The 26,617-nt window shown below is 40.8% G+C and overlaps 3 protein-coding genes across 3 annotated transcripts; 1 reads left to right on the forward strand and 2 right to left on the reverse strand.

Annotated features, from left to right (window-relative positions):
• Positions 1-232: 232 nt before the first annotated feature.
• LOC306782062 (B-cell receptor CD22) lies at positions 233-5,470 on the reverse strand. The gene is made up of 10 exons (XM_079275241.1): positions 5,340-5,470; positions 4,135-4,204; positions 3,580-3,936; positions 2,461-2,751; positions 1,531-1,779; positions 1,188-1,445; positions 982-1,072; positions 662-754; positions 476-548; positions 233-389 (listed from the first exon to the last, which is right to left on the reverse strand). The coding sequence occupies exons 2-10, from the start codon at positions 4,181-4,183 to the stop codon at positions 354-356; spliced, it is 1,497 nt and encodes a 498-aa protein (XP_079131367.1). The 5' UTR covers positions 4,184-4,204; positions 5,340-5,470; the 3' UTR covers positions 233-353.
• Positions 5,471-9,974: 4,504 nt separating this feature from the next.
• On the forward strand, positions 9,975-12,420 carry LOC306782755 (myeloid cell surface antigen CD33-like; the record flags this gene model as incomplete). Its single annotated transcript, XM_079276196.1, has 9 exons — positions 9,975-10,002; positions 10,126-10,521; positions 10,621-10,920; positions 11,036-11,135; positions 11,244-11,279; positions 11,367-11,399; positions 12,040-12,111; positions 12,234-12,261; positions 12,358-12,420. 9 exons carry the CDS (start codon positions 9,975-9,977, stop codon positions 12,418-12,420), a joined length of 1,056 nt encoding a protein of 351 aa, XP_079132322.1.
• An 11,255-nt stretch (positions 12,421-23,675) lies between these two features.
• LOC306782072 (urokinase plasminogen activator surface receptor-like) lies at positions 23,676-25,700 on the reverse strand. Its single transcript, XM_079275252.1, has 5 exons — positions 25,649-25,700; positions 25,368-25,487; positions 25,139-25,285; positions 24,410-24,520; positions 23,676-24,305 (listed from the first exon to the last, which is right to left on the reverse strand). The coding sequence occupies exons 1-5, from the start codon at positions 25,692-25,694 to the stop codon at positions 24,097-24,099; spliced, it is 633 nt and encodes a 210-aa protein (XP_079131378.1). The 5' UTR covers positions 25,695-25,700; the 3' UTR covers positions 23,676-24,096.
• Positions 25,701-26,617: the final 917 nt, after the last annotated feature.

Consider the following 26,617-nt stretch of genomic DNA (forward strand, 5'->3'; position numbering starts at 1 on the left):
TAAAGAAACCGTGCCCGCAAAAGAGGAAATTAAAAAGGTGTAGCCTGTGCAGCAAGTGTTGTTATTGGGTGACACATTGGCAAATAAAACAGGGAAGTAGTTTAATGGTGATTTTTATTTTACAACACATATGTTACTTATGATCAGACAAGCAGTCAGGGAAAAGTTATATTTAGACATGAACAACTTAAAAAGAAAAAAAAACATATACTGTATGTGAATTACAGGAGACAGACAAATATAATTTATCATTTATACAGAAGATAGCATATTAATACGTTTGCAGCTTTCTTGACTCACATCAGTTGGACATCAGAGGGACTGCAGCTGTTCCCCCAATGAATTCAACAAAGTTACATATTGGCGTAGATGGCATCATCACAGTCAGTCTGTGAAACAAAATGAACTCACTCTCTTCTCTCATGCATGTAAATATTGAATGAATGAATGAATGAATGTAGACAGCTTAACATACCTCCATGTTGCCGTATACATGATCATTGGCATAAATGCCTGCGCAATGTACATCCTCATCGCTCTTCTCTTTTCTTAGGGCAGAACAAAAAAAAAACATAAACACAGGATTATTTAAGGTCAGCTTCCTTGTGTCATTTTACATCATTCGGATTGTTTTGTTCAAACTGAGGTGAATGACTGAAACCTTTTAGTTGCAGAATACTGAGGGAGCGCCACATCTTTGTCTTCCTTCTCGGTACTAATGCGAGGTGTTAGTGCACTCGCAGAGCTTCCCCTGCTGGGAGAATAATGGTTTTTAATTTAGGAACATGAAAACAACTGTTGAAACTTTTCACAACAACTGAAACTGATGCTAACTGCAAAAGTCAATACATCTGAAAGATTGTGCAAGCTGACTTTCTGCGACCACATGGTCAGAAGGATGTGCTTTGACTATTATTTAGACGCAAAATCATTTTACTACTGAGTTTAAATGACGGGAAACATTTTTTCACAGCAACTTACCATTTTTTAAAAACTCTCACTGTTATTAAAAGTATCACCAAAATCCCGCCTGCTCCAGAAGCGATGACAATGTAAAGATTCTGCATCTTACCTGTCCAAACAGAAACCATGTGGTGTCAATTTTTCTCTTCATCAATATAAAATGTATGCCTCTTGTCTTGAGGTGTGTGTCATGCAGTCCTGGAAATAAAAAAAATCTTCCTTACTGTTAACAGGTAAAGAGAGTGTTAGGTTGGCATTGCCAAGCGTGTTGTTTGCCAGACAGTAAACGACCCGGGAAGATCCAAACTCTGCCTGCAGAGTCCCGATGGTAACGGAGCCATGTTTTTCTACCTTGATGCTTGGCAGGACCCTGTCAGAAAGCACAAAATAGACCATACTGGCAGGCTGGGACTCTGCAATGCACACGCACTTCACTATATCCGCCTCTAAGGAGCAGGAAGAGATCGTTATCTCAGGCGCATCTGTAAACACAAGAATGTACTTTCATGAGATACTTTTAAAAGAAAACACTCCTTTACCAGTGCATTTCTTTGATTGTTTACTTACATAACACATTGAGCCGCAAAGGGTTTGATTTGCCTTGTCCCACTGCATTGATGGCAGTACAGAACAGGGCCCCTGTGTGTCTGGAAACGTTTGGCAGCGTGTAGAGATTTCCTTGATGCAGTTGAGCACCCGTTTCATTATGCCACTGATAGGTGGCTGGGGGGTTAGCATCACTGGAGCATCTTAGTCGCACAGCTTCTCCCTCCTTTACATCTGACTTGTGCTCAATATTCACATTCACTGGGGCGTCTGCATGGAATCATACAATAATACCATGATGTCGTACATTTGGCAGTCTTTTACAAAGTAATGTCAATGCTGAGCTGATGTCAATGCACATAAACAAACAAGATGATAAGAGTCTACAGCCAAGCCAGCATCTCTGTGAGGCTGTCCAGAGGTTGCAGTAAATGAAAAGTCACCAAAGTTATAACAATTGGAGCACATAAATGTGTACAATTAATCCAATAGTTGTCCAGACATTTGACTCAAAACAACAAATGTCAACTTTATGAAAAAGTCAAGGGATCACCAACATCAGTAAGATGTATCCTCTCTGGACCACTGTTGACTGAATAGTTAATGATATATTTCAGTCTTCAACCAAAGTGGTGGACTGGCAGAGCTAGTGTTGCTAAAAAGGCAATAGGAAAGTGCCAAAATAGGCCCCTTACACAGCAGCCATTTTGACACGTAGCAGGGTAAACACAGGTGTTAGTCTGCTATATGATATCAAAATGGCTGCCGTAAAAAAGGCCTTTACCTTTATAAAGCTGGTATAGGTTTTCATTTGTGCATAGAAGATACACAGAAGCAGACAGAATGTGCTGTCCGTCCTGCAGCCAGCTCATCCAATAAAAAAGACAGTAAGGGACAGCGAAATGAGTAATGTTTACATCAGCAGTTTTTATAACGACCACAAACACTTACGTTTTACTCGGAGGACCGTTTCTGCTTTGTGGTGCTGCCCTCCCTTGTATGTCACGGTGCATCGTAAAGGCTTGTTGTGATCAGCGCTGGTAGGGTGAAAGTTCAGAGTAGATGTTGCTGTCCAGTGGCCATCGTCCAGCGGCTGTGATTGGAAGTGTTTTTCTCCAGGGAGGCTCCAGGTGAAGACAGGTGGTGAAGTGGGGCAGGAGTGAGACACAGAGCAGGATGCAGACACATTTTGACCCTCCATTACCTCCTCCTTCACTGAGAATTGGATGGGATTGACTTCACCTGTAACAATAAGAAAGATCATGATAGGCAGGCAGTGGAGGGTACTTAGTCTACTGGGCTGGTCAACTTTGTATTCTGGCAGCACATGATGTTAGGGCTTCCATGCATTTTGGAAGCACTTTAGTTGACAAAAATCCCAAATCATGTGAAATTACATGAGGTTCCCAAAACATTGCCATGTGCTCTTGGGATGTTGCTGTTACTGTTTTACTTCATCAATCCCATGTGCTGCCCCAAATCCAAATTTAGCTGAACAAAAGGCAGTTCCCCTTCTGATAAAAATCTAATTCTCAATGTACTTTCATCACAAAATCATAGGTTTTCAGTCTGATTCCAAGATTTGGACAAATAGAAATGTTGACTGAACCATTTTGGCACAGGATTTAACACATAGGAATTCTCAAAATGGGCAGCATTCAATATATCTGTCTCGAGAAATGAAACAGTTTCAGCTGTGAGGAGACCAACCAGTTACAATCGCACAAATAAGGAGGTGGGAATCGGAACCAACAATTGCAACCTAAATGTTACCAACTGTTACCAAATCAATGGAATTGTCAGAGGACTTTGTTTGAGTTTATAATTACAAATTCAGTTTTCGGACACAACTGACATAAACCTTTGAGGTAAAAATGTAAATGTGTTGTAATTATTTCTTTGGAGACTTGGTTGAGATGAGCAAGTAACTAAATAACACGAGAAAAGTAACCTAATGACTGTTGTCCTGTCACTGATTGCAACACGCTAATTAAAAAGAGACTTCTGTTAAAATTCTGGAATTAACTGTACTCTTACACAAGTCTGGTGAGCGTTGTTGTTATTACTTACTTGTAATGGAGACTGTGTTCTCTCTGTAGGAAAATTTTTCATAGTCTGCCATTTCAATCCTGAAAAAAAAAGGCCCTCGGTCATCTTGATGGAGGGGATCAATCTTCAGTGAGCAGCTCTTCTGTCTGACATCTCCCAGCAACTCAGTCCGATTCCGATACTGCTGCATCCTTTTCGACTTGTCTGGGTGATAGATGAGCTCATGTGTCGCCTCGACCCACATCCCCGTGAACTCAGTGATCTTCTTGCCTGGATCTGGGTAGTTAAACGAGCAGGGGATCACCACACAGGATCCAGGGAGACCTTTAACTGAGGACGGCACCTTAATTGTCCAAGACGAGGCTTCAGTTTGAGTAACTGTTGCAGGGGAAAACGGGAAAGTAGAGAAGAGAAGGACTTGCATGAAAAACACAAATTCATCTAAAAATCTAAATCTTGGCCTGAACAAAAACGATATTAAGACATCAAAAAGACAAAAATCTGACTGTTTAACTGCATTTCTTGTGAGCTACCATAGATTATAGCTGACTTTACAGTGTAGAGAATGTGCCATACCTTTAAAGCAAAGGCACACAAAAATCATAGGCCATTTGACAGAATCCATCTTGCCGTCTGGGGGTCAGACCTGTGAATAAAGTGACAGATATTTCCAAGCTTGTCAGGTGCCACACTCATTTCCCTCTGGTGAGAAATGACTCCTCCAGTTTCCATTCTACTTTTAATACAGCACACACACACACACACACACACACACACACACACACACACACACACAAATTTAGATTTATTTTCTCGTCAGTCATTGGGGTCTTTTGTACTAATCATTATTATTTTTTTAACCATGTCTTGTGCTCTAAACTATTCTCACCTATGAGCTGTATATATATATATATATATGTATAAAAAAGTTTCTCATCAGCATTTAATGCTATTTAAATGTTATCTCTGTTCTGCATCTGATTTCACGACCCTGGACTTTATCACAAGGTGTGCCGTTCTGCTGCTCTCACTTCCTTCTTTGGATATTGGATTTATTTTAGTATTCATGACTTCTCCACTTTTATTTCTGTCAGGATTGTTCCCCACTTCATGAAGCCCATTTGCCTTTGAGATCATCGCCCAACAACAACATATTTTTTGATATGGAGAACTGAAAACCTCACTCATGGTTCCTTTAAGTATTCATTTGATATTGATGTAAAGCCTTATAGTCCCATTGACGGGCCGCCGTTCGTTAGTGCGAGCCCACTCTGAATTCAATGAGATAAGTTAACAGTGAGATTGTAAAATGACTTAATTATGCACAACAGTAATTTGTCTATCAGTGGGGTGTCACTGTTTTTTATTTACTTGCTAATGAATATGTTGGAGACCTTTTCTGATACATTGTAGTTTATTATTTGTCAGCAGTAAAAATATTAAACCTCAGATTAGACATAGTACAATGACCCATCTTTGCACTGTAAATGAAGCAAGAGGCTAAAACAGAATCAGCTGGAAGGTTTAATGTATTTGTCCAACAAGCTTTCTTACAAGTTAGTTACAAACTGTATTTGCTTCAGAGAAATGACTCTAAATAACCTTGAGAACACTGTGCTAAGATACAATACATTGATTCAAAATCCATGTGGTACAAAGATAAGACAACAGTGCGGATTGAAAACAATGTAAACTCCTTCAAATGTCCACAGACGATGCAAGTGATATCACTCTTTTTTAAGATATGAAGCTCTTCTCACAGACAAATGGCTTAACTCTACCTTACACCTTTGTGTGTTTCACGGACGGAGATATGTTAGATTTCCTTTGATCAGTTCAGCCTTCATCAGATTGATATTTGCTCAAATTGTGATTATCTGAAACTATACAACAAATATATCGTCACTTCTGCTTCCATTTCACACTTAAAAAAGTTGAACCACTGATGCGTCATTTCCCGGTTATAGGTTCACACCCAGTCTTGTGGTAAAACTGTCTCTCTATGACAGACCTCTCATGTTGCAGTAGCATTACAGGGGCTGTTTGCCATTATCCCTTCAAACATCACAACTGACAGTATCTTCTTGCTGAGTTGAAGATGTAATTGTCCGCAGTGAATTCAGTCATTCATGAGGCTTGATCTCCAACAAAAGCAGGGTTCAGCATTTCGCCCATATTTGGATAAAGGCTGTCGCTCTCTTGGAGAGCTAGGTCCACGTAGCGGATGCTGCGAGTGAGGTGGACCTTTTTCACAGATAAACTCTGCTTTGCTTTTACTCTCCAGAGAGCCTCCTCTCGTTGTGTCAAGACGTCCTCCAGCTTGACCGTGTCCTCGTCCTGGCGCCCCCAAGACAGTTTCTTGGGAGTAGGAGTGATGAAGTCAGTAGACACTGAGTTTCCCATGGCAGGAAATGTGCTTGAATTGGCAATTCTGTGAATTAAAAAGCAGGACATATACCAAATGAAAATTTCACATTCCATGAAAAATACAATGCTAAACTGTAGAATCCACACAGTTTTTTTTACCTGGTAACTAAAACAGGTCACGGGGATGTCCCTCCTTTCCTCTGGTTTGTCTGCTGTCCCAATGTTAAATGAGACGTGGTCGGACTCCTTCATTTTAAGGACTGTCCTGCGGGGCAGATTGAAGGTCTGATCTTGTCTGTCAACAAAGGAATAACTAATTGTATCTCTCTGGGTGAGAATAAACACGGCAGTAACAATACAAGTTAATCACTGGTGATGAATGGTTCCTCCAAACAGTTTGTATTTAATCAGTCGGTCAATCAATCACTGGGAAATTCCTTCAATCACAGACACACAGTCAAAGCATACATTTCATCCAGTTGTATTTATTGTAAGCTTAGGTCTTCGTCATCAATGTTTGAGTTTGATTTATTTTGTTTCAGGTTGCATCTTAATGGTGTACGAAGTATAATATAAAGTAGCCCCTTTATGCAGCATTTCAACTTTTCAATGAGTATATGGCTGTATTGTTTTGTCAGCAGGGTCTGTGTAGTAATTATTGATCACAAAATTTGAGATGGTGTACTCCAATTTAAACCATAATGGGATAATAACTTTCTCATAGCACCCGCATCGACCAAGAGAAGTGAAATTAGCAATCTCCAAAATTAGGACGAAAGATGCATCCGTTTATGGAATATTTCAACCACTCTTTATTTTTGAACCAGGAACTGTCACCGTCTCTTTATCTGACACATTCACAACATTTTGGACATATTTAACTACTATATTACTGTAGTTCTGCTATTAAGATGCAGAATAAACTGAACGTGGGGTCTACTCGCTGGAGAGATACTATTCAATCACCAATAGACTGAGATATTGATCCTTTTAGTTTCTGGGTAATTTTGATGAGGAGAATAAACCAAACATGTTCCTCATAGTTTTCCAAAAGTTTCTTTCATGTGTTTGAATTTGATCATATCTGTTCTGATGCCAGCTGCTAAATAAGTGTTATGTGAAGCATCATCTCTTGAAAGTTCCAATTTAAAACCCATTTTATTACTTGAAAAAGTCTCTAAATTCAGATGCATGTCATTTCTGCATGACAAACAAATTCCTCTTCAGTTGGCTCGGCTGTAACAGATGATCCTGATAAGTGTTGAGAAAATGTATGGTTTATCATTTAAAGACTTACAAACAATGGCACCGATATTTGCTTCTTGCATGATTAAGCTGTGTTGTTGTTGAGGAGAACTACAGAAATTCTTGAACTTTCCACCACACTAGTTATCTAATTCAGTTTGTTTCCTGTTGTTGTTTCACCCTCACCTTCCATGACTTCAGCTACTCTTAAACTATCTTAAAGCACCACCATCTGGCCGACACGACTGAGTTATTACTGAGAGTGCACCAATCATCCATGGCCGTTTGTAACAAACCATTGTCCCATTGTTTCTCTGACAAGAAGAAAAAGGTAGTTGAATAAAAAAGTAAGTGCTACATATTTCATACCGTTGGATATTTATGAGACTAAAGTATGAATGAAAAAGGTTTACATTCCTCTTGGGGAGGACACAGGCATTGCCAATAAAACAATGAGGAAGCAGTCACAACAGACTGAGTAAGAATCTAAATTGAGTGTACAAAGTAACATGTTTGCTGAAAAATCAGTTCAGTAGACAGTAGCTCGTGGGTCATGGTGGATTTAAATTAGATGTGACGGAGACGGCGGCGGCAGGGGCTGGGAGCGGCTCGGAGACGGAGGCGGCAGGGGCTGGGAGCGGCTCGGAGACGGAGGCGGCAGGGGCTGGGAGCGGCTGCGGCTCGGAGGCGGCAGTGGCAGGGACTCTGAGCGGCTCGGAGACAGCGGCGGCAGGGACTGGGAGGCGAGGTCCGGGGATAGCTGCGGCTCTGAGGCGACAGCGGCCGAGTCCAGGGATAGCTGAGTCGGCCGGACCGCCGACAGGACACGGGGAGCTGGAGTCGGTTGGACCGCCGACAAGACACGGGGAGCTGGAGTCGGCCGGACCGCCGACAGCACACGGGGAGCTGGAGTCGGTCAGACCGCTGACAAGACACGGGGAGCTGGAGTTAGCCGGGGCCCAGCGGAGACGGGGGATAGCTGCGGCCCAGCGGGAGCGGGGGTCTGACCCTTCCTCTGCCTCTGCCTCCTATGAGGGTTGAAAGAGCAGTCCATCTGGTCATGGTTTGCCTTCTGGACACTCCGAGGCCCTCCCAAGGCCAGGTATGTTCCCGTAAACTGTTCATACCACTCAGCAGAAAAGCGCTCAAAATGTTGGTCCGCTGAGTCCAACAAGTCCCGGTTCGCTGTCTGGACAAGGCAGTATCCCATAAACTGTTCATACCACTCAGGGTGGTCTGCTGAGTCCATTTGGCTCCCCTTAGGGGTGGAAAGGCGGCTTAGCTCGCGGTTAGCCTTCTGGACGCTCAAGGGCCCTCCCCTGGCCAAGCGGGTTCCCCAATACTGGTCTGCTGAGTCTGTCATGGTCAGATCGTTCTGTCACGCCCGGGGGGCAGATTGGATATCTCAAACGCAGACACAGACACGAGGTGGAGTTTAAACTTACCGGTAGGTATCTTTACTGGTCAAAACGGTCATAAACAAACTGAAAGCGCCTCCAACGGAGTGGGGAAAAAGATCCAAAAAAACACCAAAAGAAAGGCAAAGGGCTAAATCAGGAGCAAACGCGAGAGCACCAAGCAAAAATACTGGGACAGACAGGGGAACGAACAAGGACGATCTGACAACCAGAACAGGGAAAGCAGGGGAGTATATGTGTGGGGTGATGAGGAGATTGAAGGCTGGGTGGACTGGGCAGGTGAGTAGGATGAGTGTAATCAGGGGAAACACACACACACACAGACAGACACAGGAACACAGGAACACACACACAGAGACACGAGGAAGCTAACAGGATGTTACATGGGAATGGGGTTCAAAAGACAGTTTGTGAACAAGCTTGTTTTGGGGTTTCTTCTGCCCACTTGTGGCCATACATTTATTAATACATATTTAAATATATATATTTTAAATGCATTATTAGGACATTTTGGTTTAACTGTGAGAACATCACAACATAATGTGTAGTGTCACATATTTTAGTTACAGATCTCTGCTGGTCCTTAGCTGGGTCCTTTGGCTGAAATAAAAGCATCATTTTAGATTACTGCCGCCCTTAAAGAGACCACTCCCTGCTTTCTACACCATTAACTCCACTGTTGTAGCAGTATACTGCCTCTACTATATCTGCATTGACCTTCCCCTTCAATGTCCATTGTATTCTCAAGTGGCCTGCAATTTTTTTCTGTTGCTTTTAGAGTCCATATTTTTGTCAACTAAACTGCAGAATAGTACAGCACATGTCATCATTCTCAAGGAGGTGTTTTTAGTTGAAAAAGCAGCCTTGATCAGCCAGAAAGCAGCTTCATCAGGTAAGAACTTTTTATTTAACTTTACTGTGGTAAAATGACGCATCCAATGAATGTTTGTTCACCACATTTGTTTGGAAAATGTCATTTTTAAAGTTTCTAATACACTATTGGGCTTAAGGACGATGCAGTTGAGCAATTCAAGGTGTTTTAGTTTGATATAGACTCGACCACTGGATTTCTTTCACTTCCCACTTTCAATTTCCATATAGGCTATGAAAGGAACCATTAAAATAAAAAAGACGTGAATGTATTATGTGCTGTTTCAGATGTGATTCTGTATGAAGACATTATCAATACCAGTATTTCCTACTTAAATAAATGGCTCTTGCATGTGAAGATTTGTGCTGTTTGAAGAACTTCCACACAGCTGTGTTATAATTTGCATATGGCAGTAGTCGGTACTTTATGTTCCTATGTTTTGTGTTTCTTTTCATTTTAGCATCCATTCTATTACACCACCAAAACCTCAGAAGTATATGGACAAAGGGACAAGGATGATGATATTCTGTCTGCTTTTGGCAGGTAATATATTGAGGTCACCTCTTTGTTTCCAGTCTCATGTCTACATACGCCCCATTTCAAAAAACAAAAGTGAGTATGGCCAAAATGAGTCTTTTCTTTATCAAATGCATATTTCTCTTACAGCTATTAGCAGCCCTGTGCTTACTGGAGAGTGGAAGGCGAATGTTGTGAAAGATCTTGACGTCCTGGTCACATCCTGTGTTGTGGTACCCTGTTCATTCACTCATCCTAACGAAAAGCTGCCCTCCTCCAGACTCAGAGGGATCTGGCATCGTTCAACTTTTCGAGATCAATCCATCTATCGTGAGGATCAAACGCAGATCTTGGAAAACTTTAGGGGCCGCACACGGTTGTTGGGACATCTGGGTCAGAACAACTGCACCTTAGAAATGATTGACATGAAAGATCATGACAACGGCCCTTTCTGTTTCCGGATTGAACTAGCACGGACAGAGACTGATCTGTCCACCAATGACAAGTTCTCCTTTGTGGAGGATTGTGTCACGTTCAGAATGCTCCGTATGTCACCAACTTTCCCAATATGTTTAAAAGATTTCAAAAATCTACACCTACACCGTTTCTATGCAACAACATGGTTTTCCTCTTTTTTATTTACAGCTGATCCTCCAAAACCTACACTGATTCACCCAAAGACAGCCATTCAAGGACGTCCCTACACTGTCACCTGCTCAGTCACCCATACCTGCCCTTCCTATGTGCCTAAACTCAAATGGAGTACGGTCACTACAGATGATGTGGTCACTGAAGTCCAGAAAGAATTTCGTTTTGGCTACTGGGAGGCACAGTCCATCCTGACGTTCACTCCTGAGGAGAAGGACGACCACACTGAGGTCACTTGCACAGCTGAATTTAATGGAGGGACCACATCCAATGCAGTCCTGAATCTCTATGTTAAACGTGAGAGCTTTTCACACTGTTGTTGAATTCTTCATTGGAGGTTTATGACCTGGATCCTCTATTATGTGAAATATAAAGGAAAACTGACCTTATATATGGATCTGTCTATTTGCAGGTACAGAAAACTATAACCACATCATCATTCCAATAGTGGTGGCGATCGTTACAGCTGTGATCTTTGGAGTCTTCTGCATTGTAATGGTGAAGAGATATAAGTGAGTAAGGCAGTGCACAGGCGTTAACCGATCCAGATAAAAACAATTTGGAGCAAGAAATAATCTCAGTATATGCTCTTATATTATTTTGTTCTCTGTCTACTCAAGGAGACGCATAGCAGAGCTCCAAAGTGGGGATGGCAGGTAAAAATATTAATAGAGCTACACTATTAAGTGTGTTTTAATTATTTTCATTCATCATCATTATGTAATTTTCTGTATCACAATTAGCATGTGGAACCGGCTGTCCAGGATGTCTCGCAGGTGAGAAATGTGGTTTGTGATTATTTTTTTATTTTTCATCCAGTACACTATCATCGGAACTTTTAATTGTACTGATGATAAATTTAATCTGTGAAATTTTCAGGATCCGTTCTGATGTCTCAAGACCAGCTCGTTCTGATCAAAGGTCTTTTTCTTTCTAAATACTCAATGCCATTTCTGTGTCTAGCTTTGTGTAGGCCGCTGCGTGGTTGGCTTCACTGTAATTTGCATTTCTATGCACATTTTTTATGCTTTTTTGGCATTCTTGATAAGATGTATTTATATACCTCACAACATTTGCATATTTTCAGTTCATCTTTTTTGTGCAGAAGTTCCATTTCGATGATTGACTGATTTAACAAGTTCATTTCATCACTTGATTTTTATCACAGTTCAAACACACTTTGGTTTTCACAGTATGATCAAACTTAACTTTTGATCATGTATTTTAATCGAATGAAACTAGTACATTTCTTATATTTTCTGCATTTAAATGTTACTGATTTGTATTACATACAAATATAACAGAAGGCCTAAAGAGGACAAAGTGGATTGAAGTCATACATAAGTGTGTTAAACATAAAAAAATGAAGCTAATTGTTGGTTGCTGAACTTCAGTGATGTGAATTTTAATCCACAGGACAAAAAATGTGTATTCAAAATCCAGTGCCGACCAGAAAGTGTCCAAAGTTCGTTTCCCGTCCCCCAAAAGGTACTTGGTCTACTCCTCTTAAACCTGGGCAGTTTATAAAATACAGATATCATATATTGAAGTACAGTAATGTCATTCTTTTTCTCTCTCTTCTTGTTATTACTGTTGTTTGTGGTCCTCAGCCAGCCCAAATCCTGCAATTACCAAGAGGTACTATTCAATTGCCATTGATTTATTGCCAATAATTACGTACAGAACAGTGGCACTATCAACATCTGTGACAATAATGACCTCAATCTTTCACAGGACCTTGATGACGGGGACGATTACATGAACACTGCCGACCTCAACGTCTATGGAAACATATGAAAAAACACCAAAAGATTCTAATCATGCTCATAATGGTCATTTGTATTAAGAGCATCTGACTGCAGTTTTTATACACAACTACTGTTTATGCTCTGTTATCAAGCAAACTATATTTGATTCTCTCTTTGACAATTTGATAAATTAATTAGGGAAAGTAAAATTCATTAGTAAGTGCAACTTTTTTCAGCCAGAGTACTTGTTTGTTATTCACCATTGTTAGTGATTTTTCCAATGAGGTTTTCAATCTTAATATTAATAATGCAAAGCAAACCATCAGGTGTCTGGTTCCATATTTTTCTTGGCAAAAAGGTGAATTGTATTAAATATATTATTATTGTAAGTGCATTTCCAAAAATCTTAAATAATTAAAAATATGACCTCATAATGGGAAAAGCCAAAAAGCTGTAAACAGGGCCTATATATCATGGGTAATTATCTTCCTGCATCTAAATTCAGGTCAAATGTTTTTTATACAGTATATTAGCAACATGTAAGAACTCAGTATGATATGGGTTATTGATTTTATTGTATATTTTAAGTGTTTTTAGAATAATTTGTTTTTTCCCGCAAGAGTTGGTCAATATCTTTTACAGCAAGCAGCATCTGTGCCCTCCTTGTGGTTTGCAAATGATATCCCCCGCCCACATTTACCCACCCACATTTTAGAGGGAGGTTTCTTAAACTCATGAGTGCTTAAGGACTTCTAAAGGTGCTGAAACGCTTCATAAACATTCAACTCTTGGGGTAAGTCATTCTGATCTTTTCGAATTAGTGAATAAAATAAGCCTTTCTTTACCTTGCATTTCTTGCATGAAGAACTGAATTTCAAATACATTTTCCCAAAATATTGATTTATGTAACTACGGTGACATCATTGCTTCCTTAAAATTCTGATAGAACGGCACAGAGTTAGATTTTTTCATTACAAATCTGAGGCAGTTACATGAAACAGATCTTGCATGTTGTTAAAATATCCGTCTCCATTTTACAATTTACTGCCGCTTTTTTACTCAAAATAATTAGTAATTAGTCCGTCTCAGGAGTTTTCTGAAATGGATGAAATTTTTCTTTCTTTCTATGGCAAACCATGTATCAGATTAAGTAATCTGTATGTATTTTTTGCAACCCTTTTTGTTATTGCTACCTATTTTGCCTGTATTTTTATTATAAATAAGTTTTCCCTGGTTTATTTTGAAAATAAATACATCAAAGATTGAATTTGCTATTTTTCCAGCACATGCACATGACGTAGCAGACTCTCATTGCATTAGTATATACATATATATCTATCGGTATGTATGAAATCACTTGATATTTTGGGCCATTTATGTACAGGATGTAAAATGCATGTGTGCTCTCTCCTTTTTCACATTGTCTTTTTGGGGTTTGTTTTTCTTTTCTCTGTTCTGGTTCAATAGTATTGGCCTTTAAAGTGTTACTCCACCCAAATACATCTGCAGACATTCACCCTCTGTACACCTTGTAGTCTTTTTAGTATGGGTATATGCAATTTTCGAGCAGAGGCCTAAAAATAGGCTCAGAGCTTAAAAGGTTAAGAAGGCATACAACCAGACTTTCGTTGACTTTGCTCGGGACAAAATACTTTTGATTGTTGGTGTAAAGCATGTAACGCTGACGATCTAGCCTCTGTGTGTGAACTCATTTTAGAAGAATTTAAAAATTGGTTGCCGTACTGTGGTTTATTTAAATGAGCAAAAAGTGACCACCCTGCAGCAGGCCGATAGGCTGGCGGATGAATTTGCTTTCACGCATAGAAATGTGTTTTCGAGGCGAGATTCCCAGCAGAGTATTCGCAGAAAAATTGTGGCACATAGTGTCACGTGGAAATGTTTCTCGGTCGGGTCCTTAGGCTGAGAAACAGTGTTTTTTTTTGTCATGATCCGGGTCACTTGATAGACTGCACTGCAGAGGCAGCTTCCAGGCAGCAGCCAAAGGGAGTTGAGTTAGCCACCAATCCAAGAGCCTGATGAGTGTTTCAAACAGTTCATCTCGAATGGATTTGTGTCGCTCACAAGAGAGGCTGAGGACCAGCGCCCAGTGATGGTGCTACGCAACACTGGTGGTTCACAGTCCTTTATTCTTTCTAGTGCTCTGCCCTTTTGTGCAGTCTGCCTGTGAGGTGAGTGCTGTGGTGAGAGGTATCACAATGGAAACTAAGATGTTCATTTCATGTATTTCAGGTGTGTGGTACCATATCCAAGATGCCTGGGTTAAGCCATATTCTCCTGAGCTCCTATATTTTAGGTAATGCAGTTTTGTTCTTCCAGTGTGTGTGTTGGATATAAACACTGACCTATTCTTACATTTTCCTTTTGCATATTGTTGCTCTTGCAGGATACATTTTCTGCAGTTCCAGGGCCTGGCATGTGTATATGCCAGGCAATATCAAAGGATTGGTGGGTTCCTGCCTTGTCATCCCCTGCACTTTCGACTACTATAGTAATCCACCTCGCAGACCAGATCGTGTGGTTTGGTACCAGTATAACAACCATAAATATCCTAAGGTTCATGACAATTGGTACCCATCTGATGTCATCGGCATATTTTATAGAAAAACACGAGTATTTACATACAACCAGAAATGCAGTCTTGAAATCTACCCAGTGACGTGGCATCACCACAGACAGAGGATTTACCCTTGGGTAGATCCAGAGAATATTGGAAGATACACCCACCGATTCTTTGACAAAACTGTCACAATTGAAGTCGTGAGTAAGTAATCATGGTGAGCTTATATAAAAAGATACATTTTTAGATAGATGTATATTAATTTCATCAATCATTTTTCACATTTCCTTTGTAAAGGCAGGCCAGAGACACCATCCATTATGATCTCTGGAAGCATGAAGGTTGGACAGCCCGTGATAGTGCAATGCACTGTTTACCACACCTGTTCCACTTATCCACCGACTCTGAGTCTCAACATCCCACTGCGAAGCCACAGCCTAACTCATAGCTCCACATCTGGTGGCACATCCAAAACTACCTTGACGACCACATTGAACATAGAGAGCGATCACCAAAGTGTGGAGTGCTCTATCCGACACACTGGCGGTCTGACTGCAAAAGCCACCAAAACCCTAAATGCAGAATGTATGTGATGGTTACGCAAGAATTAAACCATTTTTCTTTTATGCTGACCTACAATTATTAACATTTACCATTTGTATCTCAGGCTCCTTTTCACCCTTGACTATCAGGCACACATCAGATGAATTTCTTGAGGGACAGGCAAGCAAAGTAAGCTGCACTGCCTCATACACATGCACAAAACATATTCCAACTCTCACATGGAACTATGGTAGCATGCCGGCCTCCACTGACATCAGCAAGAGAGGAACTGAGTGGAGGTCTGTCTCCACACTGACATTTACAGCATCAGCTAAAGACCATGGACGATCTCTGACATGCTCTGCACTATTCACTGGGGGACAAAGGCAGGAAAAGAGCATCACCCTACGGGTAAAGAGTGAGTACAAATAATTATAATCTTTATGTAACAAGCCAATAGCCTTTAAAGCAGTCATATACCAGAACTGCCCTGCATCACCAACACAGTCTGCAATAGAACTGAAAGCTATTTCAATGTAATTGACTCGTCTCATTTTGCCAGCCCTCTCTTAATGTGGAAGTGTCTATTTTTGCCGCTCTTTCTTCAACAAATTAAAACTTAGAAAATGAAATACAACTATAAAATAATTTCCCAATGTGCTTGTTTAGAAAGATAGTTCCCATGAATGGGATGTCAAAAAAACGGTGAAAGGAAAGAAATGACAGCTCCGTTACACTAAATTGTTTAATACTTTTTTCAATTCTTTATCTTCTTCCTGCCTCCAAAAATCATTCAAATGAAACACTCTGAGTGGAAACACCACTCATTTCTCGAGCTGCTTTTAAAAACGTTCCTCTTTCTACAGGAAACATGCTCTCTCGCGGCTGGTCCTTCACCACCCCCGGCAGCATCACTGGCATTAAAGGCTCATGTATCACCATTCCTTGCACATTCTCCTACAGTATCGCCCAGCCTGCTGACCTGCGAGTTATATGGTACTTGTTCCAGAGCAATGGGTACCCACCTGTATTTGGTGAAAAACAAAACATTATTAGTAAGTTTAACGGGATAACTAGCTTGATTGGATCTGTTGGGGAGAGGAATTGTAGTCTTAAGATTGAGAAGCTGGAGATGTCGCACAACCAGGACAGACTTTACCCATGGGTAGACTTGAACCCTATCACCTCCTACCACAGCGTGGGTCACACGCTTTATGACAAAACCTCTCAACTTATTGTATTGGGCAAGTATCTGGATGCATTCATTCCCGTTTTTTTTTTTGTCAATTAAATCCAAATTCCAAGACAGGCAGTTTTCAAAAATGACTATTCTGGCTTTGATTTTATAGACCATGCACAGGAACCGCAGCTGAGCATCATTGGTATCCCCAGGGTGGGAGAGGAGAGCACAGTGTCCTGCAATGTGCGCCATGCGTGTGCCTCTGCTCCCCCGACCCTAAACCTGGATGGTGTACCTGGAAAAGAGGCGGTTACTGACACTCTGGTATCTGATGGGATTTGGGAAAGGAGAGCAGAGCGGACTTGGCTCGTAAAAGAGGAAGACCAGAGTGTGAAGTGTACTGTTAGTCACCGTAGTGGTCAAAAAGCCACAAGTGAGCTCAAGCTGAATGTTGAATGTGAGTACAGTGTCAGAGTAAATTGATTGAATTAAAATGAAAATGCTCCTGTTTAGATTTAAACCTCACTATCACCTTTCTGCTCAGGTCCATATGATGAAATCACAATGACTGAGCGGCCAGGTGTGGAAACAGAGGGTGTGGCAAAGAGTGTCATTTGTTCTGTTTCCTACAAGTGTAAGAAAAATAAACCAACCATTGAGTGGAATTACGAAGACATGCAGAGTTCGCTCAAAACCAAAGACATCTCCAGCAATACCTATAACGTTGTGTCAAATCTAACCTTCATTGGCTCTCTTGAGGATGACGGTAAATCCTTGACCTGCACTGCTCAGTTTGTTACTGGGGAGACTTCAGACTCTGAAATACTTCATATAAAAAGTAAGTTCACGTCATACAGTATATAGTGGTCACTTAAAGGAATTGTTTTAGTAGATGGAAGCTGTCGTTATTGGCTTTCTGGCAGAGAGTTCGATGAGAAGATTGATACCACTCATACATGTCTGTTGAATATGAAGCTACAGCCAGCAGCAGGTTAGCTTAGCTTAGCATAAAGGCTGGTAAAGGGGGGTGAAGCTAGCCTGGCTGTGTCTGAAGGTAACAAAATCCACCCTCTACAGCTCACTGGTTAACATGTTATGAATAGTTTGTTTCATCTGTACAAAAACTGAAAGGCAGCAAAGATTTATTATTTTTACAGGGGTTATGTACCCAACCACTTCTTGCTTGCAGTCTCATCGGGTTGCTCAACTGCTCAGCGGTCCCAGTAGCCTACTATGGTGAAATGTTGTTTTTGCCAGTGGGTTTTAGATGGATCAAACTTACAATGAATATAATGTGTTATCTAGTGAGCTTTAGATGTTCTGCTGACAGAGGCACGCTGTTTCCATTCTTAATGCTAAACTAATCTAAGCTGCAGACTCTAGCCTTACATTTAACGGACAGCTATTGGAGTTTTAATACTCTTCTCTGACAACTCTGCAAGAAAAGCAATTCAAAATATTTACCAAAATGTCAAACTTTTGCTCTAATGATGACACATTGATCATTGATTGCTGTCTTTTTTTGTTACAGAATATGTCAGACCGGTTGATCCGTATGAAAATGACAGTGGGTGTACTTCTCCATTCTCCTGCTGCCATGTTATTTCAAAAGTGGACTGATTTCTACATCATGCCTTGTTTCTCTCTCGCTCTACAGCGCTCCACGTCGTGGATGCTGAAGTCCCTTTCAGATTCAGCGCCTTGACTCGCTCCTGTGTGGTGATTCCCTGCAGCTTCCCGTACCAGGAGGATGAGCCTGTCACGCGTGGCATCTGGTCCAAAAAAACTGGGGATGTCATCTACCACAATGCCCCAAGCTATGTGGTTGACCATTTCAAGGGCCGCACCAGAATACTAGGAGATGTGAATGAGGGAAACTGCTCATTAGAGATCGATGACATCAAGCCCTTTGACAACGGGCCCTTCTGTTTCCATGCAGAGAAAGGAAATAATAACAGACACAGATTCAACAATAGCTGCGTATTTATTGTTATGAAAGGTCTGAGAAGTCTTCATTTTCTTTAAATATGCCAAGCTATTAATCTGTTTATCTGTTTTATAATCAACACAAGCACTCTGCTTTGTGTTACACATGCTCAGCGTCCCCAGGAAAACCAGTGATGACCTCAGTTCCAGCAGAAATCTACTCCGGTTCAACGATTACCGTCTCGTGTTCTGTGACGCACACATGTCCATCACATCCACCAGTGTTCTCATGGAGTGTCCCTAGCCTCAGCAGTGAGGTCACGCACACCTCGACACCGCAGGGCATCTGGCAGACGACCTCCACCATCACTTTCATGGCTGCTGGAGGAGATGGGGCCAAAACCCTCACCTGTACTGCCATCTGGTGGCGGGGCAAGCAGCAAGCCAACACAGTCCAGCTGACTGTGAAGGGTGAGAGCCACAAAATACATCTGTTCTGCTTATGTCTTGCAATTCTATCATACATTGAGTTGTCAAATGTACATCACCAGGATCAAGCTCTCGGGCAGCAGCCATTGCAGTGCCAGTCCTGATTGTTATCATCCTAGCTGCAGTGGTTGGAGTGGTCTTCTATAGGAGAAGGTAAATAAATACATGGCAATTCAAAAGATGCCAATACTGTAGATTGGTAATGTCTGTGCTGTAGTGATGCTCTTGATTATTGTAGAATGTCAAAGTCAACATTTACGAGTGAATGTTTTCAACCAACAGGAAGCGCTCTGACGACTCAGTGAGACAACCACCTCGACCAGAGAAAAGGTTTGTAGGTAAACCGCAATGAGTAATGATGACGTCATTGATGTCTAGATTTCAGTCAGGAACACAAGAAAATGACTCGAAAACTGCATCTGGTCGCGTTTTGCAGTGTGCAAGCCAGCAAGCCTTTCTGGCCATTCTGAGCCGCAATCCTCTGGGCAGTGACAGATGCGTCAAATTTTACTGAGACGCTGAGAAAGCACAGCCTGATGACCGCTAAGAAGCCACCAGATATATGAGCAAGAGGGTCAAAGTTCAAGGCTCAATAGGCCCTTTTCACAGCAGTGATGTAAACACAGGTATAATTGATCAAATGACTTATTGATTGGTTGATTAATTCATGTTAATTAATTACACCTGTGTTTATCTATGATGGCAGGTCAAAATGGCTGCTGTGAGCAGTGCCTATGTTATGATGAAGTAGTACATCCTAATTGTGTGTATAGTGCATGCAACAGTAGGTAGTTTGTAAGTGCAGCTGCTTCAGAGTTATTCTATTTATTATTATTATTATAGAGTTCAATGTGATTATAGGTTTACTGCAAAATCCAACACAGAGCTGGAGCAACTCTAAGAGGTCGTCATGTTCCCCATTCTATGATGCCATTATTTCTTAGTGTACATCCAAAGTTTTAAAAAACAACTGCTGAATGAAATGATTGTAAACTTAACACGCTGTGTAGATTCACACATTGAGTATATTTTTGTTGAGTTAGATTAGTATTTCCCAAAGTACTAAAGTGAAAAATGATGAGTCTGTTTGCTTTGGGCGTTACCAATCAGCTGCCACACAGCTGCTGTATTGATATGATTGAAGCTTCAGAGCTCTGCTGAATTTTTTTTGTCATACATACATCCTGTATTTCCATCAAAAAAGCAAAATCTCTGTCTCTGCAACCATCACAGGAGATCACTCTGGGATAAATTATCCAGGTAAGTCTCTTTTGTTGGTCTCATATCATGCAAAATAAAATCGTGCATGTGCTGTAATCGGTTTACCTATAAATGCTTTCTACTTAACGAAATGTCCAGAAGAAACCCTGACGACAGGGAGAGACCTCCAAGGCCAGAAAAACGGTGTGTAAGCAGACTGCTTGCTTAACAAACTGGACAAATACAGTAGACCTAACACAGACACGCATTAACACTGTTCTTTCCATACAGGGGGTCCATTTGGAGACGATTTTCCCGGTAAGAATATCCAAGACTAATCATTCACGTTTAATCCCCTGTTTAGTGCCTTGTGTTTACATTTATTCCCTTTTCAGTCGAGCAGAAGACGGCCATGTTGAGTTGAAAAATCTGAGGGACCCCAGGTAGGTGTTTTTTGTATTTCTTTAGATTTTACCATTCTCACTATTTCAAACTGTTTAACATTGAATTGACACTGTTCTTACAGAAAGTCATACCGGAGGAGGTTTTCTATTTTCAAACTTCTGTGATAATAATCTGAAAGAATCAATTAATATGAATATATGTATTAACCTGGTAGAAACCAAGGTAACACTGTGAACCTCAGTGTTGACTATTTGTAAGTGTTTATCGATGTTCCTCGACCACATCACACAGCCCGAAACACCGATCTTGTGTGATTCCCTCCTCCTCCCGTAGAAACAACACCACCACTGTAACCTGTGACGCTCAACTCTTCAAACAGCGCGTTCCATCCCCGAAGGAGTGAGTTTTACAAACACAGCTGTTCCTATCTCTTTTAAATGTCATACCACTGTGTCTCAGATACTTGTCCATTAATTATCTGCTTCCTCTCATATTTCTGTTTGCTCCAGTAACCGGAGACCGCCCCACTCTGTCAGGCCAGAGGTTAGTAGTGCGGTGGTAAACAGTGATGTCTTTGCTACTCATTTCTGAAAAAGAGTATATGTTATATCATGTTTCCTGACTAACCATCTGGAAAAAGGCATCGAACAACAAAGGATGCCCTGCTTATGGTAGCCTGCTTTTAGGCCATGGGCCAGAGGATGTGAGAAAGCATAATGTAATGGAAAGCACCCAGGATTCACCATATCAACATCCCGAGTACTTGTCTCACCAGCAACAGAACTATTGTAACTCATTCCAATTTTCCTCAAATTTGTTACAGGATTTCCATGTGTACGGCAACTATTGAGTTCTTCAAGACATCTCGGAATCATCACATGCTTCCAGGACGTGTTGCTGTTTATTATTTTACAATCATACACATACTGCACAGTACATGTTTGCATCTGCGGGGAAGTTATGTTTGTCTTGCATTTAAACTTGCTTAATGTAAAAGTGCAACGTGTAAGATACGGCCGGAATTTTAGAAAACTATTTAAAGCCCCGTCCTGTCTTCTTATACCACTTGTTCCTCATTAGGTGATAGTGAGTCACTGTAGCTTCTGCGGTCAGTCTGGAGGACAAATAAGTAGTGTTTTTTTTTTGTTATGTACAGTATATTGTGTATTGGATTAAATCCAAAGTGTCAAAAATGAGAAAACAACTCGCACCCTCGCTTCGTCTTCCCCGACGCCAGGAGACGAGTTCGTCAGGAGTTCAGCGTGTGTCAGCTCCTAGCGCCAAGATTGTGCCGTCTGCATCAGAGTTACTTTGACCAACTCTCAGAATGTCAGCAGTTTAGTGGAATTGTGTGTATTCCTGCCCTGCTCTTAGTTGGTAGTATGGGCTTGTGTGTTGTTGTTATTAACTGATTTAGATAGTATGGATTTAGCAGCAGAGGGGAAATGCTGCCCCCTATTTCTTTGGAGCATGTGGCAAAGGATTACACAGTGCACCTTCAAAGAATGCATATCAGCTGTGAAACATAATAATAAATAAAAAACAATCTTTCAATTTGACTCAATAGTTTGTCTTGTGCATACAATTCCAATGTAATTTGATTATTTTCCTCTAAACGAGAGAGAGAGACTAAAGGGCAACTTCCTGGTAGGTCCACTCCCATATCAGTGACAAATGACTGTTTGTGGCACATGCATCAAGTGAGGTGTGGATACAGTGACCTGGATACAGTGACCTTCTGTTGGGCATCATGTTGAAAAAAAATAGACTTGAAGCGTAAAATGCAATTGTGATTATATTCAATCAAACATACAGCAGTGCTCGTACAGACACACTTGACAGAGATCTGCACTCTGTTGAGTGAACTTCTCTAGTTTTTCTCCTGCTGTCTGATCAAGTGGCCAAACGGGAAGCTGCAAACCCTAAAGCGCATTAACAAGTGTCCCTCTTCAGTCTTCACATGTCCTGCCAGTTATGTACAACCAACAAATACACATTTAAAGACGGGGACAGGCGCATGGATGGATTATAGAGACGACAGACTAGCAAAAGGCCCCACCACCTCTCCTTCATCTGAGCAAGACACACAGACTTTATAGTTGTTCAGTCTCTTTTGGTTGTTTTGTCTCTTTGTAGTTGTAATGCATCTCTCTGTGGTTTTGTGTCACTTTGTAATTGTTATCTGCTAATTGCACTTTATTCCGATGTACACCTGGCTGCGGACCAAATGTCCACCGCTCTTTCTCCGCTAAAAGCATATCATGGAGACGGGTTAACAGCTCACGTCTTTACATTGACAATTTTGGTGCGTGCGTTGTTTAGATTGAGCTGGATCAGTCCTAGGCTTCGTACTATTCAACCTATTTTATCACTGTGAATCTGCCAACCTCCTGACCTTAACTAGACATTCGTATCTGTGTGCCAGAGTTTACAAGTGTTTAAAAGTATTTCTGTTAGGGGTGTAACGGTTCACAAAATTCACCGTTCGTTTTTTTGTTTTTTTTCAAACGTATTGTTCGGTTCGTCATGCGTACCGAACCGTGAGCCTCGTACCGAACGGTTAAATACGAATACGCGTATTGTTACACCCCTAATTTCTGTATGTGGTTGTTTATCCCCTTAACCCTTTGCACTTGTTTTGTGTCTCTTCGTAATCATTTTGTGTTCTTGGTTGGTTGTTCCCTTTTCATAGTTGCGAGTCTCTTGTGGTCTCTTTGCAGTATAGTTTTGCATCTTTTTAAAAATCTTTTTGTGTCTCTTTGTCTCATAGAGTGACATTTTGAGTGACATTTTGTAGGTGAATCCATGCCCGATTAATAAAACTCACGCTGACACAGCAGGTTTAATCCAGTCAAGGACTTTATATATATATATGAAGATTTAAACAGAAAACAAATAACAAAAAAAACTACGACACCGTGTCCAGTGGCCAAAGCTCATCCTTCGTCCTGGAATAAGCATATATAGGCTGAGGGCCTGACACACATATATATGAAATGACAATGAGACAGGATTTTAAGGACTCAAGAAAACAAAAATCTGAACACACAGCAGAAATTTGAGAAAGTTATTTATTCAGCTTTTTTTTAATCAATGACATCAAAATATTCTTGATAATTGTAATTGAAAATAGGTTTCAGGTTAATAATATAGCACTCATATACATTCTCGTCCCAGAAAGAACCATTCTACGCAAGGCAGATGCTGTTGTGTAGGCAATATGCAAAAAAATGTAAATAAGGTGATATAAGAGACAAATGGAAATCACAGCTTTACTAAACTATGTTTAAACGCTTTGCCTGCTAAACTTTCTCACTCATCAGTTGAACGGATAAGGAGGGGCGTGAGCACTATGAGGCCTTGCAAAGAGGAAAAGCTGGGGGTTATGCTACTGTCTCAACTATTTAAGAGAGCGCGACCAAAGAGACCAGCGGTGCCACCAGGAGCAGAAGGCCAGCACTTGTGCTGCTGGCGCTGCTGGCGCTGTTGCAGTAATTCCCCTGACAGCAGCTTGTTTCTGCTCCAGCGGTTCCTGCCATCGTTGTAGATTCAGGTGCGCACACCAGCTTGGAGGCACAGCCCTTCAGGGTGATCGATGCACCTCCTGCAGTCCCTGAGAGAATGAAGATAATGTGAGTGCGTTCATCTAGAATCCCTCTCTGAGCAGAAGGAATATGTGGAACAGAGTAAGATGTTACGTGCTTGCAGGCTTGTTACCTTTGGTTGTGATGCAGTGGTCTTCAGTTCCCTCACAGTTTAGAGTTGCGGTGCAGTTTTGTCCGTTGCATTGGAAGCACTTTTTACCATTTGGAATGGATTTGCTGGGCACTGTAATATAAAACATACATTGTTCATACTTGGTTATGTAGAGGGAGATTGGGTGGTTATTGGAATGCACTATTCTTCCTTTAGTTCCTTTTTGAAGCTCTTTATATGCTGGTGAACAGCATTCAAATGAACAGATTTATAAATATTCTCTCTCTTTCACACACATATTCACACACAGCTACACTGGTGCATTTGGGGGTATATTACCCTTTGGCTCCTCTATAATGGATGGTGATATTGGGGAAAAGTAATTTCCTCATACTGGCTTGTTTTGAAATTTGATTCTTTCTTGAAACATATTTGCCCCAAGCATATATCTCAGGTTCTGATACATTCAATGGCATCAATCCACAATGTCTATCCGGCACAAGACATAAATATACAACTTATATATGTTTAAAGTATATTATTTACTCAGTAAAATCATAGATATATATTTTTTAAATCATACAAGTCATTATTTTGACATCTAAAATGTGACAAATGCAACCGACTCTAACTTTTAAGGAGCATAATAGTAGTAATGAGGAGAGTAGTCACATTTTTAACAGCGTTTGCTCCTGCAACTAAAACAGCTCTCAGTGTAAATAATACTAACAGACAATATAAGTAGGTTACCAGGGGCAAATTGGACATTGCAGAGGTCGGAGTTGCAACACTTGCTGTTGATTACGATTTTAGTGATTCCGAAGTTGATTGAGCCGTCCCCACACTCTTGAGCCAAAGCGCAGCTCTTTGACTTGACTTCAGGTAGTTCAAAACCACCTGCAACAAAAGAGGAACCTTTATAGACCGGGCCAGGACAAAGCAGTTTTACGATAAAACAATGCAACACAAATGACCATACCTGCATATGAAGTTAAACGAAGTGCAGCACACTGTTGACCTGCCAAAGGGCATTCTATTGCTTTGTCTTGGCAGGTTGCTGAGACTCCTAGTACACACTCATAACATCTCAGGGTGTGGGCTGTGGAAACACAATATTCACATAAGTGAAAAAATAAAATAAAAAGTTTTAACATTTGTAAAGGTAAATATAACATATATATAAATATATATATATCTAAAACATTAAAAAAAAATGAAAATGAAGATCCTCCATCTCTTAAAAACATAACATAAACTTGCCTTTAGAGAGAAGCACAATGCCACAGATCAGAGTAAGGAGATGCATTTTGTGATGGCGGGATACAATAACTTCCAGTCCGATCTGTTACAGCTATAAGTAGTTCTTCTGACAAGGGGTTGTCCTCATCCTCAGACCACTCCTTCTTTCCTGCTTTGAAAGTGAAGAAAGAGAAGCCCTGTCAACTCACTTGAATTGAAACTCATGTTTAGTTTAGTTTTTTTAAATTTGCAACTTTTTGACAGATCTGAACAGCAAAATAAACTCGAGCCACTTCAATGCAGCTGCTTATTGGGAAGGTTGTTGTATTTAGTGTCTTGGAACATCTTATCGAGTCTTCCTGGAGTTCTTGTTTGACACAGTTAACAAATGTAATCACTTCAGTTAACATAATAAAAGCTGGTATAAAAGCTGCAGAGAACCCTTAAAATGAATTAGTAGAGATGAGTTTTACAACGCAAACTTGTTTTGAGAAGCACCATAGTTTGTCATTAATTTAGTTCTGAGATGTCTCAGATGACCTCAGCTCAGCAGATGAGCTCAGCCTTGAATGTGTAAATACAGTTTATTTGAGCTAGGTCAACATGCATAACCCTTACTTTGTTTGGGAAAGATATACAGTATGCATACCTATTTTTATCTGTTGGGCTAATACAGTAACTGGATATCTGAAAATGTTATGAATTTCCAAAACGGTGTTGAAAAGTGTATCATGGAAACCTAATGCAACCTCTTAACTGCATGTAGTTTTCCATCTGGGACAAGGGTTGCTCAAAAAGTGGTTTTCCACCAATTGAGTTTCATTTCTTCATCAAAAAATCAAGATCAAACAGGTTTAATGACGAACAACACCGACGGAACGCCCCTACACAGACCTTTACATCCTTTCTATGATGCATGTGACCACATTAGCACTCTGTGTATAATCTGTCAACAGTCTCTTCAGATCGCTGCCTTCCTGTTCACAGTGT

This window comes from Melanostigma gelatinosum (genome assembly GCF_949748355.1).
Source record: "Melanostigma gelatinosum genome assembly, chromosome: 9".
In the NCBI taxonomy this organism is placed as follows: domain Eukaryota; kingdom Metazoa; phylum Chordata; class Actinopteri; order Perciformes; family Zoarcidae; genus Melanostigma; species Melanostigma gelatinosum.

Bases quoted from the DNA above. Each gene is read 5' to 3' on its own strand.
- LOC306782062 (XM_079275241.1), bottom strand. From the start codon at position 4,183: ATGGATTCTGTCAAATGGCCTATGATTTTTGTGTGCCTTTGCTTTAAA. The intron at 1,446-1,530 runs GTAAGTAAACAA...TTGTGTTTACAG, and splicing joins TTTGCGGCTCAATGTGTTAT to ATGCGCCTGAGATAACGATC. The intron at 549-661 runs GTTTCAGTCATT...TTCTGCCCTAAG, and splicing joins CAGTATTCTGCAACTAAAAG to AAAAGAGAAGAGCGATGAGG.
- LOC306782072 (XM_079275252.1), bottom strand. From the start codon at position 25,694: ATGCATCTCCTTACTCTGATCTGTGGCATTGTGCTTCTCTCTAAAG. The intron at 25,488-25,648 runs GCAAGTTTATGT...GTGTTTCCACAG, and splicing joins CATTGTGCTTCTCTCTAAAG to CCCACACCCTGAGATGTTAT. The intron at 25,286-25,367 runs GTATGGTCATTT...CTTTTGTTGCAG, and splicing joins TCGTTTAACTTCATATGCAG to GTGGTTTTGAACTACCTGAA.